We start from the raw sequence: 13349 nt of genomic DNA, 5'->3' as shown, positions 1-13349 counted from the left end.
AAATCAGGGGTTTCGAAGTCCGAACCGTAAAAACTGTTACACGTGCAGGGAGAGAAAGCGATTTATGTGCACGCTGGACTTTGGTTACAGCACTCACGCTTTCAACTACGTTAAACTGTGTAGTGTAAGTGAAGCTCTAAACTTGCGCCGTCCGAACAGGAGAATAAACTCCAAACCCTGGCATCTGATTAAACTTCATTTGGCAGGCTCATACGGTTTCTTTCCCACCTGTGGCTCTGCACAGATGACAGTTACCTGCCCCCCAGCACTGAGCAAAGACAGCTTAACAAGCCCTTTTTGCACTGTTAGCTGGGGGGGAGGGGGGACAGGACTCAAGTCCAAACTTCTAGACTCTTCTGAGAGTTTCTAATGATCCCCTCCGTGGCTGGCGTGAAGCTCTCTGCTCAGCTAAGATTTACTTCAGGGATTTTATCGATGGGGGCCAAAGAAGTAAATAAACCCAGAAGCTGTCCCCCTGCACAAGCCCTTCGGGACAGAGCCATCGCCCGCTCTGGTCAAAAGCCCGGTGCCACGCACCGTTGCTTCTTACCGACGGAGCCGCTGCGTTACTCGGTCTCGCTGCCGAGTGCCACATCTGCAGACTGCCGCCTTCCCTCCCTCTGTAGCATCGGGGTGATCTGAAGAACGGAGGAAAACGGATCGCGTTTCTTTCTGCCCTAGGACGAGGCAGGCGTATTGTGTGCAAATCACAGAAAGGTGCATCCGGACGCTGGGTAAGAACGTGGTATTACGCAGGAAAGCAGGATTGTAGGCACAAGCTTCAAATGTAGCGTAAGATTAAACCCCACAGCATTCAAGCTTGCAGGTTTACTGATTCAGGGCAAAAAGCTCGTTAGCGGAAGATACCTGAACTGTATATTTTCCACATGTCTGAATTTCTAGGCATTATCTTCAGGCTTTCGAAGTATGTGTCACCATCCTGTTGTGATAAAACCTCTGAGAAAACATTTGAAAAGCTGCTCTTCCGCCCTGAACGTATCTAAACTGAACAGGGAAGACAGCTGGAAGACAAGAGCAGGACCGTGCTACGGAGCCGCAGAGAAAGCCCTGTAGCCTGGGAGTGTTACGCAGGGCTCGGCCCGTGAGGAAATCCTCATGATTCTCCTCTAGGAAGAGTAAAAACGGGCTGCAGAGCCTAGAGCAACCTTCCGCTTCTGCCCGCGCTGCGGTATTAGTCCTCGTTTGCAGAGGGCGAGAGCTCGGCCCCAGCAGTAGGGTTGGGTGGGTCTGTCATGGATTTTTCTATATAAGGAGGTTTGAGTGTTCTCAGAAAATGTTCACTCAGTGGAAGGGAAAAGCAGCTGCAGCCAAAACCTAGAAATACCCTACCAGCTATTTGTGGTATGTTGGAACCTCGTAAATATTTGTAAAGTGAAAACTCCGTCTGTTACAGAGCTGTAAGAAAGAATCTGGTTTTGTACCAGGGAAGCGGAGTGCAGCGATCCATCTCAAACGCGAGATAGCCACCCTGATGGGAACCGCTAAAACCAAGAACGACGATTAAGTAACACATCCACCGACGCCTGGTGCGTGAGCAAAGCTGCCAGGCATCGCCCACGGCGTCCTTCCAGGACAGCGTGCTGTAAGAGAAACGGCAGCGTGCTCCATTTCGGTAGGTCCCAATCGTGCTTTTACAAAAGCGTGTTACAAGCGTCTTTGAAAGTCAGGAGGCAGCTGAGCGTTCGGGCTGGATATTGCAGAGAAATAGTTTATCCTCTCCCCTTGCTGAAGGAGGGGAATTGCGGGGATGATCCGTGTGGAAGAGATTCTACTGATGCGGTGGCACACAGGTTTGCTTCGTGTAGCTCAGATTGAAGTCCTCTTTCCCTGCTATTCCTCTCGGGTGCCACGCCATCACCTGCCTGCCCTGTAGTTCATGTTATTTTCACCATCGGGTTTTTTTTTTTCCCCTTACATTTTCTGTTCTAAACAAATATTTCCACTGCTGTTTATCGCACTGATGTTATTGTTGATTAATACCAGTACCACTGTTTATACCAGAAGCAAGTCTTTCAGGCGCATGAAGGATTCCTAACATCTGCTGTGCTCCGCTAGAAAGAGTGGGTAACTGGGCCTGGAGGGGCTGGATTAGAAAAACGACCGTGTGCAAGGCGTTGCGTGGTTTGAAAATGAAGGCAGCGGTTTTCTTTCTGCTGTATGGAGCCTCTGATAAGCGATTATTTTTGTTTCCCTCCTCACCCCCCGAATTCCCATGAATACAGCTAACAGCTTTCTGTTACATATCTAACACTTACGTTCAATTCATTTTTGCTCTCATAATTGTGAGGAGCAGCCTGAAAATGCCTTCCTTCCCAACCGTGGGTGGAGAAAACCATGTAAATAATGGTTGAGCTGGAGCAGATTAAAAAAAAAAAAATATGTTTCATGATGATTTGCAACACTGGGGGGAATATTTCCCTCTGTGCTGGAACCTGACCAAGATTATCGACAGCCCAGCAAGAACAGGCTATCCAGCACGGGAGTTTCTGTCCCAGGCTGCCAGGTGACCCTCCCGAGTCCCTGGCAGCTCACCTGGGGGGTTGGCGTGGGCAGCCGGGGATCCGGCAAAGCTGGTCAGAGAGGGCACGGTGGATTCGGGGCTCCCAGGGTCATCACGACTCGTGCGTTTAGTCTTCTCGCAGGGAAAATGAAACACGTCCCCCTCTCCTGCCGCCTGTTCTGATGAAATGAGATGACAAGTTTGCAAATTCTTCGCACCTTCTCCGGTTTTCAAATCATTCAATACTGGGGTTATTTTCTTTAAGAGGAAAAACCTAATTTATTCAATTCAGCCTCGTGATTAAAAAGAGTAAGGACAAAATGCGATTTCGGAAAGGTTTTGGGTCAGTTGCTCTGCCTGTGAGGATTTGCCGAGAACCTAAGCACGGTTAGATGTTATCTCAAGTATCAAAGCTTTGTACTTTCAATAAATAGTCTAATGAAGTACTTGCCGATAGCAGCACCGCACGCAAGCCATGCCATTGCTCTTTCTTATTTCGCCCCGATTGTTTTTCCTCCTTCCAACAGGCATGCTGCTATGCAGGACGGTAACACAGCTAAAGGCAATCGCACCGTGGTGACCCAGTTCATCCTCCTAGGACTGACAAGCGAGCCTAAGCTGCAGAGGCCTCTCTTCATAATCTTCTTAATGATTTATCTCATCACCCTGATGGGCAATCTTGGGCTGATCACATTGATGAAGACAAACCGCCGGCTGCACACTCCCATGTACTTCTTCCTCTGCAATCTGTCTGCTGTTGATCTTTGCTACTCCTCCGTCTTTTCTCCAGAGCTGCTTGTTGGCTTCTTGGTGGAAAAGAAAACCGTTTCTTACTCCGCCTGCTTTGCCCAGCACTTCTTTTTCCTTGTGTTTGTGACCACGGAGGTGCTCTTGCTGGCTGTGATGGCGTACGACCGCTACGTAGCCATTTGCAACCCACTGCTCTACACTATTTCTATGCCCAAGAGGGTCTGCGTTCAGCTGGTGGCCGGGTCGTACGCAGGGGGGATTTTGAACTCACTAATCCAAACCTGTTGCTTGCTGCCGTTGCCTTTTTGTGGACCCAATGTCATCAACCATTACTTCTGTGACACTAACCCTCTGCTGAAACTCACCTGCTCCGATGACCGCCTCAATGAGCTCTTGCTTGTAACCTTCAATGGGACCATTTCCATGTCCATGCTCCTCATCATCATCATCTCGTACGGATACATCCTCTTCTCCATCCTGAGGATTAGGTCCGCCGAAGGCAGGCACAAAGCCTTCTCCACCTGTGCCTCCCACCTCCTGACTGTTACCTTGTTCTACGTGCCCGCGGGGCTGAGCCACATGCAACCGGGCTCCAAGTACTCCCTGGAGATGGAGAAAGTCACCGCCGTGTTTTATACCCTGATCGTCCCTATGCTCAACCCTCTGATCTACAGCTTGAGGAACAAGGAGGTCAAGGATGCACTTCGAAAAGCAACAGCAAATAACATTTTTGCGAGTCGCCTGCTGACCAAACGGACCCTGATCAGTTGATAGAACTCCTGCTGCTTCTCTTTTTAAATAGTCTTGTGTCAGCTGTCCGGAGGAGTAAGGGACCACGTCTATTTACAGAAGCAGGTACAGCAAATTTTAAGCATGCTTTAAAAATCTGCAGAGACTCAATGTTACCAAACATCCTGTCATCACGGGCCGCTGATAAACATTTCCCTGCCATCTCTTGGATTTTTTTTTTTCTGTGAAGTGATGTAATATCATAGGAGGTTTTTCCTCCTATAAGCTCATAAAAGGCATCGTAAAAATAAGCTCATAAGGCATTTCCCTCTTACGCTTAGCTTCTTAAGAAGTTGCACCGATTCAAGCAGTGGTTCCTCCAGAGGCAAGTTCAAGGAGGACTGGAGGCTTTTGGGGAGGTATATCCAAAAAAACCCACCTCACTTCAGGTTAACTACAAGGGGAAAAAAAAAAATCTCATTTTCTTCCAGGGGGACGTGCCATGGAGAGTAAGGAAAGGGAGGAGAAGCAGAGACCACTGAGCTGCCAGGGGACGAGGGCAGTAAGTGCTGCGATCTGGCATCGGGAAGAGTGAGCAGAACATCACAGCCTGGAGGCAGCATGGCCGTGTCTGTGCCGAAAAACCTCCGCTGCTTTGCCTCCAGACCTGGAGGAGGCTTCTACCCGAGCAGCTGGGATGTTTTCCTGCTGAACTCCCGGGCATTTTCATCCCTGGGGAACGAAAGCTCCGGCTTGTCTCTGCCTCTACCCAACAGCATAGCAGCGCTCTCAGCCGCCCGCGTGGATCTCATCCTACACCTTGCTTCCTACAGCTGCAAGACATCTAACTCGGCCAAACGAGCTTGCTCTGTGGGAGAGAAACGGGCTTCATCTGACCTGCATCGTACATCTGCTTTAGGAGGAGAAGCAGCAGCAGCTGGGAGTGGTATTTCTCCCTATGGGCAAGGAGTTTAGCGTAACTGAATGTAACTAGCTATGGAGAAGTATTTTTTTCCCCCCTATTTTCTTGTCATGGGGCGGTTGTAAATGATATTTCCTCCCAGCCGACTCTTCCCCAAGACGGCTGCAAAGCTGAGAAGGTGCCACCGAGGGATGCTGCAGAGTCTCACTCTCTCCAAAGCAGAGACGACTGACTACAACCTGTTAGAGACCTTGAGCAATAGGAGCCTGGATGCCAGGTCCCCACAGAGAGGAGGGGGGGTCATCTGTCACTTAATGTTAATTTGCACATGGCTGCACCTGAGTCAGTCCAGGCACTGGGATTTTTTTCCATAGCTAAAATAAAAGATAAATACTCCTAGCATGATTTCTTTTAGATGGCCATGGAAATCATGACCTAAGCACACCCACTGTATTGTTATACCAATAACCCAAATTTCTTTTTGCTCAGATGTAAAAGTCTACATTGTGGATACCTAATACAGGGTAAAATAAAATCCACCCGCAGCACGCAGCTGAGCAGGGGTCATTTTTCTTAAGAGACAGACACAGAAAAAGGGGCAGGAGGGAAGACCTTCATAACACTTACCTTTTGTAAGAGCTTGCTTTATCCTGAGCTTGGACACCAGAGGGTCTCATCTCGCATTAAGAGTTGTTTGTGCTATTTGCATAATGCAACATATTAGGGAGCAGCAAGGACTAGTTACTCCCAAGGGAAAGGCAAACTGGGAGCTGAAGGTGGCCACGACACGGGGTGGGCAATAGCCTCACCCACAGGGCACGGTCCCGCAGCGCCCGAGCGGAGCAGCAGCTCCCATCGATGGCCCGGGGAAACCGAGGGCCAAATTCAAACCAGGAAAGCTGAAACCCAGACCCAGACCCAGACCCAGACCCAGACCCAGACCCAGACCCAGACCCAGACCCAGACCCAGACCCAGACCCAGACCCAGACCCAGACCCAGACCCAGACCCAGACCCACTCTGAAAGCAGTCAAAGACCCAGGGCTGAGCTTAAATAGTGCCCGGAGCCCTGGGCAGAGCGTGTGGGTGGAGGCCCCAGGTGATGCTGGCCATGGCAATTACCGTGGTTGCACTCCCTGATGTCTCAGGGAGAGGGGAACCGGGGTTTTTTCCCCCCACCCAGTGCCCTAAACCCTGCTACAGCACCGTACCCAGCCTCCTCTGATGTATCCCTACGCACAGAGGATGGAAGGACGGAGCAGAAAGGAGCAATGAGCTCCTTCGCTGCGTGTTAACGATTCCCCTCCCTCCTTCTGCGTCACGCAGAATAAGGCGCTTCAGATGTCATGTTCTCTGTTTCTCGGGGAAATTGTCCAAATGCCTCTACTTTTCCTGAAAACTCCATTGGAAACTTGGAGTAAAAGCTTTATAGCATTTCACTTCGCGCCAGCTTAAAGCTGGTTTTAACTGCTTGCCATTGCATTCATTCATTATTCATTACAATTCTTCTAGGAAGACCACGGTTTACAAAGATGCTTATTTTAAAACATAAAATTTATTCCCTTTGTCATTATACAAGCTACGTGTTCTTCCAGAAATTGTATAGTTCATTAAACACAAAAGGTGTGTCTCAATTAAATGCTAAAAAAACTTTGTCTACTGTTTTCTTTAGAGCATCTTCCACCTCGGCCATGCGATGACGTACAGAAGAGTCATAACTCAGTCAGATGTGGTTCAGCAATTGCCACACAAAGCATGCACCTCTTACTGATCGTCCAACAAGGAAAACAGTAACAGACCTAACGAAAACACGTCCCAAGAAGATTTGGGTTGGGACGTGCTAACGTATGTGTGCCCACAACAAGCCGTTAGCACGGCTCCGGGTCCCCGGAGCCAACGCCATGGCTTTGTGCTTTCTGATGGTTCTTCTATACATTGGTCAGAAGTTCCACCTGAGGTCACAGCCGGACCTTGACCTGGATGGTCACGTTCCACCCTGCTATCGCCAGGTCGCCTACGTCGGATAAACATACCCCTCTTGTCAGGGTGGCCTCTGCAAACCTTCTCAGCCCCTTCTTGTACGGACAACTGCTGTTTCCCGCTTGCAGCCGTTACGAAGGGGACCTCACTGATGCCGGTCTCAGCAAAGCCTTCGTAAGAGCAGCTCTGATAGTGCTCCTAGAAAAATTCAGAGAGGCTGGGCCACGTTGCAGCTCTCCATATATCACTGACTTAAACAGATCCTCAGTTCTTCAAGCTCATTGGGGAAAAATGATTATCAAGCAGGCACTGGAAATATTAGTAATTGTTTAACTCCAATTTGAGCATCCTTTTCGTGGGCAATGTTTTCCTTTAAGACGATTTAGACACAAAACACCGTGGTACTATTTCAGTTTTGCTAGGAAAGCGCTGACAATTATTTTGGTTAATTATTGAAGGTTCACGCCACGATTAAAATAAACTGAAGTTGTCTGAAGAGAACCATTCGTTACGCTCGTTCTCCGTACCCTGTACTTGCTGTGTGATGTCCCTGTCTGTAAGCAGACCAATAATGACCGGTAACGCATATTCCTTCGTTACCTCCGAAGTACCGAAGAGCTGCAAATGCCTTTTCAAAGCCTGGATAGATGCGGCACCAGCTTCCGCACCCACAGCCTCCTCAGGGCCCCCTTCACCTCCTTGTTCCTCAGGCTGTAGATGAGGGGGTTGAGGGTGGGGGTCAGGACGGTGTAACACACTGAAACCAGCTTTGCCTGATCCCGCGAGCACGCCTTGCGAGGCCGGACGTAGGCCAGCATCCCTGGCACGTAGAAGATGGTGATGGCAGCCAGGTGGGAGGTGCAGGTGGAGAAAGCTTTAAGCCTCCTCCTGGCCGAAGGGAGCTGCAGGATGGTGTGGAGGATGTAGGTGTAGGATACCAGGATCATCAGGACAGAGCCCACAGTGTTAATCCCAGCATTGGAAACCTGCAAGATCTTGTTTGCGCGGGCGTCGGAGCAGGAGAGCTGCAGGAGGGTGGGCAGCTCGCAGAAGAAGTGGTTGATGCTCCTGGCCCGGCAGAAGGACAACCTCCCCGCCAGGACGGTGTGCACCAGGGAGGTGAGGAAGCCCGTGGCGTACACCAGCACCATCATGCCGTAGCAACGCGCCCTGGACATGGTGGTGGCATAAAGCAGCGGCTTGCACACAGCTGTGTATCGGTCGTAAGCCATCACCCCCAGGAGGAAGCACTCACAGACAACCAGAGCAAGGGAAAAATACACCTGGGCAAAGCAACCCAAAAAAGAGATGCGACTTCTCCCCAGCAGGAAGGACTCCAGCGCCTTTGGGACGATAGCGGAGGAAAGGCAAAAATCTATGAAAGATAAGTGGGTCAGGAAGAAATACATGGGGGTGTGGAGCTGGGGGTCGGCGTTGATTAGCAGGATCATCATCAGGTTCCCCAGCACCGTTAAAACGTACAGGGATAAGTAAATTGTCACTAGGGTGGTTTGTAGCTCTGGGGCGTCCGAGAAGCCCGAGAGGATGAAGCCGGACAGATCAGTGAGGTTTCCTCCATCCATCATTTCTACGAGTTAGATGAATTTGCATAGAAATAAAATGAATCGGTGAAATAAACCCCGGAAAGAGAAATACTGTGGAAACGTTGGAGTTTAATCCATGAAGTAAACGCGATAGAAAATGGTGTATTTTTTTAGAAAAGTACAAGGCAGCTGTGTTTCTGCCTTTAGCCCCAGCTTCGAAGTCAAACGGGTGAAGGAGCTAAAAGAGAATAATTCTGCCGTGATTTATATGCACTGTACTAATGATACGCTAAGAAATAGCAAAATGTTTATTCACATGTAAAAAAAAAAAAAATGAAGTCAAACAAACACATTCCAAAATGTGGAAAACAGAGAAAATTCAGATTCTCACCAGTGATTTCGGGAAATTTTAAGGATTTTTTTTTTTTGCTTTCTTTTTTTTTTTTCCCTTTTGTCAGGCTGGATCAGTGCTTTTCTGTGGCCTCGTTAGTTCTGGTGCGGCCTTTCCATCATGAAACAAAGCTGTGCACTTGAAATTGTTTGGGTTTTTGGGTTTTTTTTAATTTCTAAATTTATCTGCTTTCGAAGAAAAACCCCTGCGTGTGCTGGGGGGGGGGAGCAGTGTTTTTGTCTCCAGCACAGCTTTGCTGTGATTGCAGTGAGCTTTCTATGACCAACCCAACTATCCGCGTAACGGCGTTAAAATACGTTATATACCATCCACACTTTTTAAAGCTTCAGCTTGGATATTCCCATCTCCCCCCTTCAGCCCATCTGCAGATGAATTGGCTGATGGAAGATCTACCTACAGATGTCTACGTCTCAGCTGAAATGTCCCTAGATCGGTGGTAGATGGGGTCAGGAGCGTGGGGTGGGGTTTTTTTTTTGGAAGCAAACCTCCGAACCCCTGCTAGGGCACTTGGGTTCACACCGTGGATGCTCTCGGCGAGCACGGATGGGCTTCCTTTAGATGCCGCTGCACCAGTACCTCCCGGCCACGAAACAGCATCCGCTCCCCCAGAATAGGCTGAATTAAAAAAATAGAGAAGGCTGAAGTGAGGGCAGGAGGGTAATTAAGTCCCAGCGCCACTCGATTTACTCCACCGACCTCAGATCTTCTCGGTCAACATCATTGCTTGGTAATGGAGATGCAGCTGTAGCTCCGTGATTGCGTCCTAGAGGGGCACGTTTCCATCCCGCAGAGGCAACCTGTGGTGGCCAGCTCATATGTGAACTTCCAGCCCTGGAGGGGACAATCATGTCTTAAACAGCTTCAAGGTTAAGAACACGCTAAATATTTAAAAATCTTTAAATACTAAATAAATTATTTTAAATAACAAAAACATTTGAAACCTTGCCAAGTACAGACGGAGCTACTTGTGAGCCTGAGCCCGTGCTGCGGGACTTCACAGAGCAGAAGCCTTTATTCTGAATTTTCCTCTCATCTCAACAGGAGTGTGGGAAGCTTCAGCCATATGAACAAAACAGAAGCATTAATTAGGCTTTTTTTTTTTTTTTTTCTCTTTGGTTTAGGGTTGCCAATTGATCATTCGACCGCAGAAATTTAAAAAAAAAAAAAAATTACATAAATACTACTGTAACATGAAGTTTCAAAAAGCAATCTGCTCCTCCTAACTTATTGCACCAAGTCCAGCTCCCACAAAAAGGGACAGGTTTTTCAGGTGTCGATCGATACTAATGTATTTTTTGCCACATGAGGTATACAAACAGCTAAAGAGAGAAATCAGTCGAGTCACGCTGGCAGCAAAGTGTTGTGAAACGCGTTGCGGGTTAAGGGGTAACAGGGAGAGCAGCGAAGCACCGGGCTGAGTCTTCTTGTACCACCGGCACCCAAAAACGCTTTCAAGCACGTGAGAGGCAGCACGACAAGGGTCACCAGCTGGAAATGTCAAAGCCTTTTTTACCTGCTTGCTTAAGAGGAGAGGTGTTGGTAGATGCGGCGCCTGCAGCTCCTTGAGGAGCCCATCCGATGGGTCAAAGCCGTGGCAGGAGGGGAGATGCTCGGGAGCAGGATCGCCCAGGCTGGCTGGAGGAGGGGTTTTATCCCGGATGAAGCGTTACCTCAGATGTTTGTGCAGCCTGCTCTCCCTCAGGACCCTCCTCCCGCTGATCATTCTTTTGATCTGCTCAGCAAAAGCCCCTTTCGATTTCGCCCCCCCCCAAAACCTTTCTGGCTGCACCAACACCTCCAAGACCAGCTCTCCTGTTAGAGACCTGCCCAGGCTGCCCGTGCCACCGCCTGGTCTGGCAGAAAGACAAGTCCAGGGCAGTTTGCTTTTTATTTAGCCAACTGTCGCAAACTTCTGTATTTAAAAAAAAAAAAATTAAAAAAAGCCCTTTACTACCGTCAAGGAGATCTGATTGATGGGCTAATGTTGCATTGAAGGATGCCGAAAACAAACCTAATGGAGCATCTGCTGTACGAAAGGTTTGGGCACGGCCACAGGGAGTCCTCTCCGGCAGATATATTTATTTCCATACGCTTCCCTGGTGTCTGCACAACACACCCGGCATTTGCTCAAAAGCGTCGTTTTACACAGCTGCTTTGCGGATATAACGGAATTAACTCGGATTCACCAGTTTTATCCTGATGAATCCTGAGGGCCAATGTTTCCTGAAAGCTTCTGCTAGACGAAGAGACATTATAAAACCCTTAGGACAAATATTAAATCGTAACTTTGTCCCAGACATTTAGAAAACACAAAGGATGGGGCGGCTGGAAGAGAATACCGAGCCGTGAAAGTGTGGGGAAGCAAGATGGAGAAGTATGCAGATGGCTTTAGATGTTTTTAATGTAAATTTGTTTTTCTGCTGGAAGGCACCAGACTATTAGTCCTGGAGACGCACTGGGGGTGGGTAGAAAAGGATTTCCCTGTGTTTTTTAATTTCTTTCTTCCCCGTTCGGTGCTGGGCTAAAACCAAGGCCTGTGAAGTGGGAAAAGCCACATAATAGAGGGGAAAAAAATCAACTCGCTCAACTTCAGGACAAAAAAAAAAGAGATTTCAAAGATAGACTATTTTTAAAAAAATACATGGAAGACAAAATAATCCACTAAGGATACCTGCGTGGGTAGGGTGTGCGTCTGCAGGGTGAATAATGGAGCTTGAAATCCCGGATCCAAACAGCTCGGTACTGCACTTGCTCCATCTCCACCACAAGGCGACCCCAGGCCACCAGCACCTTGGCTGTCCAGGGCAAAGGAAGACCTAAAATCCTCCCTCCCTGGCCCTTTACACGCCTAGGCAGAGCAGAGGCTCAACTATGACTTGTCTCCATTTACCATGAGTGCTTTGATGACCAACGCACCATCACAGCGTTATTTCGCGTGACCTCATGTCGTGGTCTAGACCAAAAACTCCTGGAAAATTCAATTAACATTGTCCTAATACCAGGAACGTCACCGGAGGACATTCATTAATAGAAAACGTGAGAGATCAGCCACTGGCTGGTTTGACGTTGGCAGGGCAAAGCCACCACCTGCATTCTCCCTTCAGCTCTCTGAAGCCTGAAATGAAGCTGATTACTACTTTTTTGTAATATTCAAATAATATTTATTTTAAGTCATATTTAAGTAACATTTACTTTGGATAATAACTTTCTGCCCAGTATATGGTCACTGTCAGGTCTCAGGCTACAGCCGGGGACGGTCCCGTCCCTCCTAGCGCAGCGTGTCGCCTTGGTTCAAGGAGAAACGTGTTTTCCAGGTGTCCTGCTTCCAGGTGCATTTAGTCCCTGCTTCTTGAAGGTGCAATATCTAACCCGCCTTCCTGAAGGTGCCGTGTCTAGCCCTTCTTACCATGCAAGGGTAGCCCTCTCCTTTCACCTGGCCCGGAACCGTGGATGGACAAGGAGGAGAGGACTCTACCTTTTGCTTTTCTCATGGCGTTCTTCATGTCCGTGTGTCTTAGGCTGTAGATGAGCGGGTTCAGCATGGGGAGCGCAATGGAGTACAGCATGGAGACCACCTTGTCACGCTCCAAGGAGTGTCTGGAGCCGGGGCGCAGGTACATGAAGAGGGAGCTGCCGTAGTACAAAGCGATGGAGACCAAGTGAGGGGCGCAAGTGGAGAAGGCTTTGTGACAACCAGCCGCGGAGCGCATCCGCAAGACAGTGGAGAGGACCGACGAGTAGGAGACTAGAATGAAGACCATGGTGCTTAGCATGTTGAACCCCACCACGGCAGAAACGATCGCCTCGTTGACATGGGTGTCAGAGCAGGAGAGGGCTAGCAGCGGTAGTCCATCACAGAAGAAATGATTGATCCTCTTGGACCGGCAGAACGGGAAATGAAATATGGAGACTGTGTGTACGATGGAGCTGATCACACCAGCTAAGTAGGCACCAGCCAACATCCCAACGCAAAACCTCTGGGACATGACCACGGAGTAGAGCAGGGGGTTACAAATGGCCACGTAGCGATCATAAGCCATGGCAGCCAGCATGTAGCACTCGGTGGTGGCACAAGTCGCAAAGGAGAAGAGCTGAGTGGCACACCTAACGAAGGAAATAACCTTCTTCTCCACTAAAAAATTCAGCAAGGTTTGAGGGATGATGGTGGAGGAGTAGCAGACGTCCAGGAGAGACAAGTGGCTTAGGAAGAAGTACATGGGGGTGTGTAGGCACGAATCGATTCTGATTAATATAATTACTCCCAGATTTCCGATTAGAGTGACCACATAGATGGCAAGGAATAAGACAAAGCATGTCACCTGCAGGTCTTCTCGGTTTGTGAAGCCCAGGAGAATAAACTCAGATGGAAATGTATCATTATCTTCAACCATATTGAATATAGAAGCAGTTCAGCTGCTTTATGTCCTTCAAATGGAAATGCTTAATAGCATCCGTCGATAACGTTAAGAATGTCAATTTTCACCTATCAAGC

The 13349-nt window shown here is 48.7% G+C and overlaps 3 protein-coding genes across 3 annotated transcripts; 1 reads left to right on the top strand and 2 right to left on the bottom strand.

Moving 5' to 3' along the window:
- The first annotated feature begins 3058 nt into the window (after positions 1-3058).
- On the top strand, positions 3059-4091 carry LOC143162913 (olfactory receptor 5J3-like). Its single transcript, XM_076343485.1, has one exon. It carries the CDS (start codon positions 3059-3061, stop codon positions 4040-4042), a length of 984 nt encoding a protein of 327 aa, XP_076199600.1. The 3' UTR covers positions 4043-4091.
- A 349-nt stretch (positions 4092-4440) lies between these two features.
- LOC143162912 (olfactory receptor 8I2-like) lies at positions 4441-8484 on the bottom strand. The gene is made up of 3 exons (XM_076343484.1): positions 7574-8484; positions 6856-6917; positions 4441-4454 (listed from the first exon to the last, which is right to left on the bottom strand). The coding sequence occupies exons 1-3, from the start codon at positions 8482-8484 to the stop codon at positions 4441-4443; spliced, it is 987 nt and encodes a 328-aa protein (XP_076199599.1).
- Positions 8485-12249: 3765 nt separating this feature from the next.
- LOC143162911 (olfactory receptor 8U3-like) lies at positions 12250-13248 on the bottom strand. The gene has a single exon (XM_076343483.1). It carries the CDS (start codon positions 13246-13248, stop codon positions 12250-12252), a length of 999 nt encoding a protein of 332 aa, XP_076199598.1.
- Positions 13249-13349: the final 101 nt, after the last annotated feature.

This window comes from Aptenodytes patagonicus, chromosome 7, assembly GCF_965638725.1.
Source record: "Aptenodytes patagonicus chromosome 7, bAptPat1.pri.cur, whole genome shotgun sequence".
NCBI classification, from domain to species: domain Eukaryota; kingdom Metazoa; phylum Chordata; class Aves; order Sphenisciformes; family Spheniscidae; genus Aptenodytes; species Aptenodytes patagonicus.
This window is presented reverse-complemented; position numbering and strand designations above follow the sequence as displayed.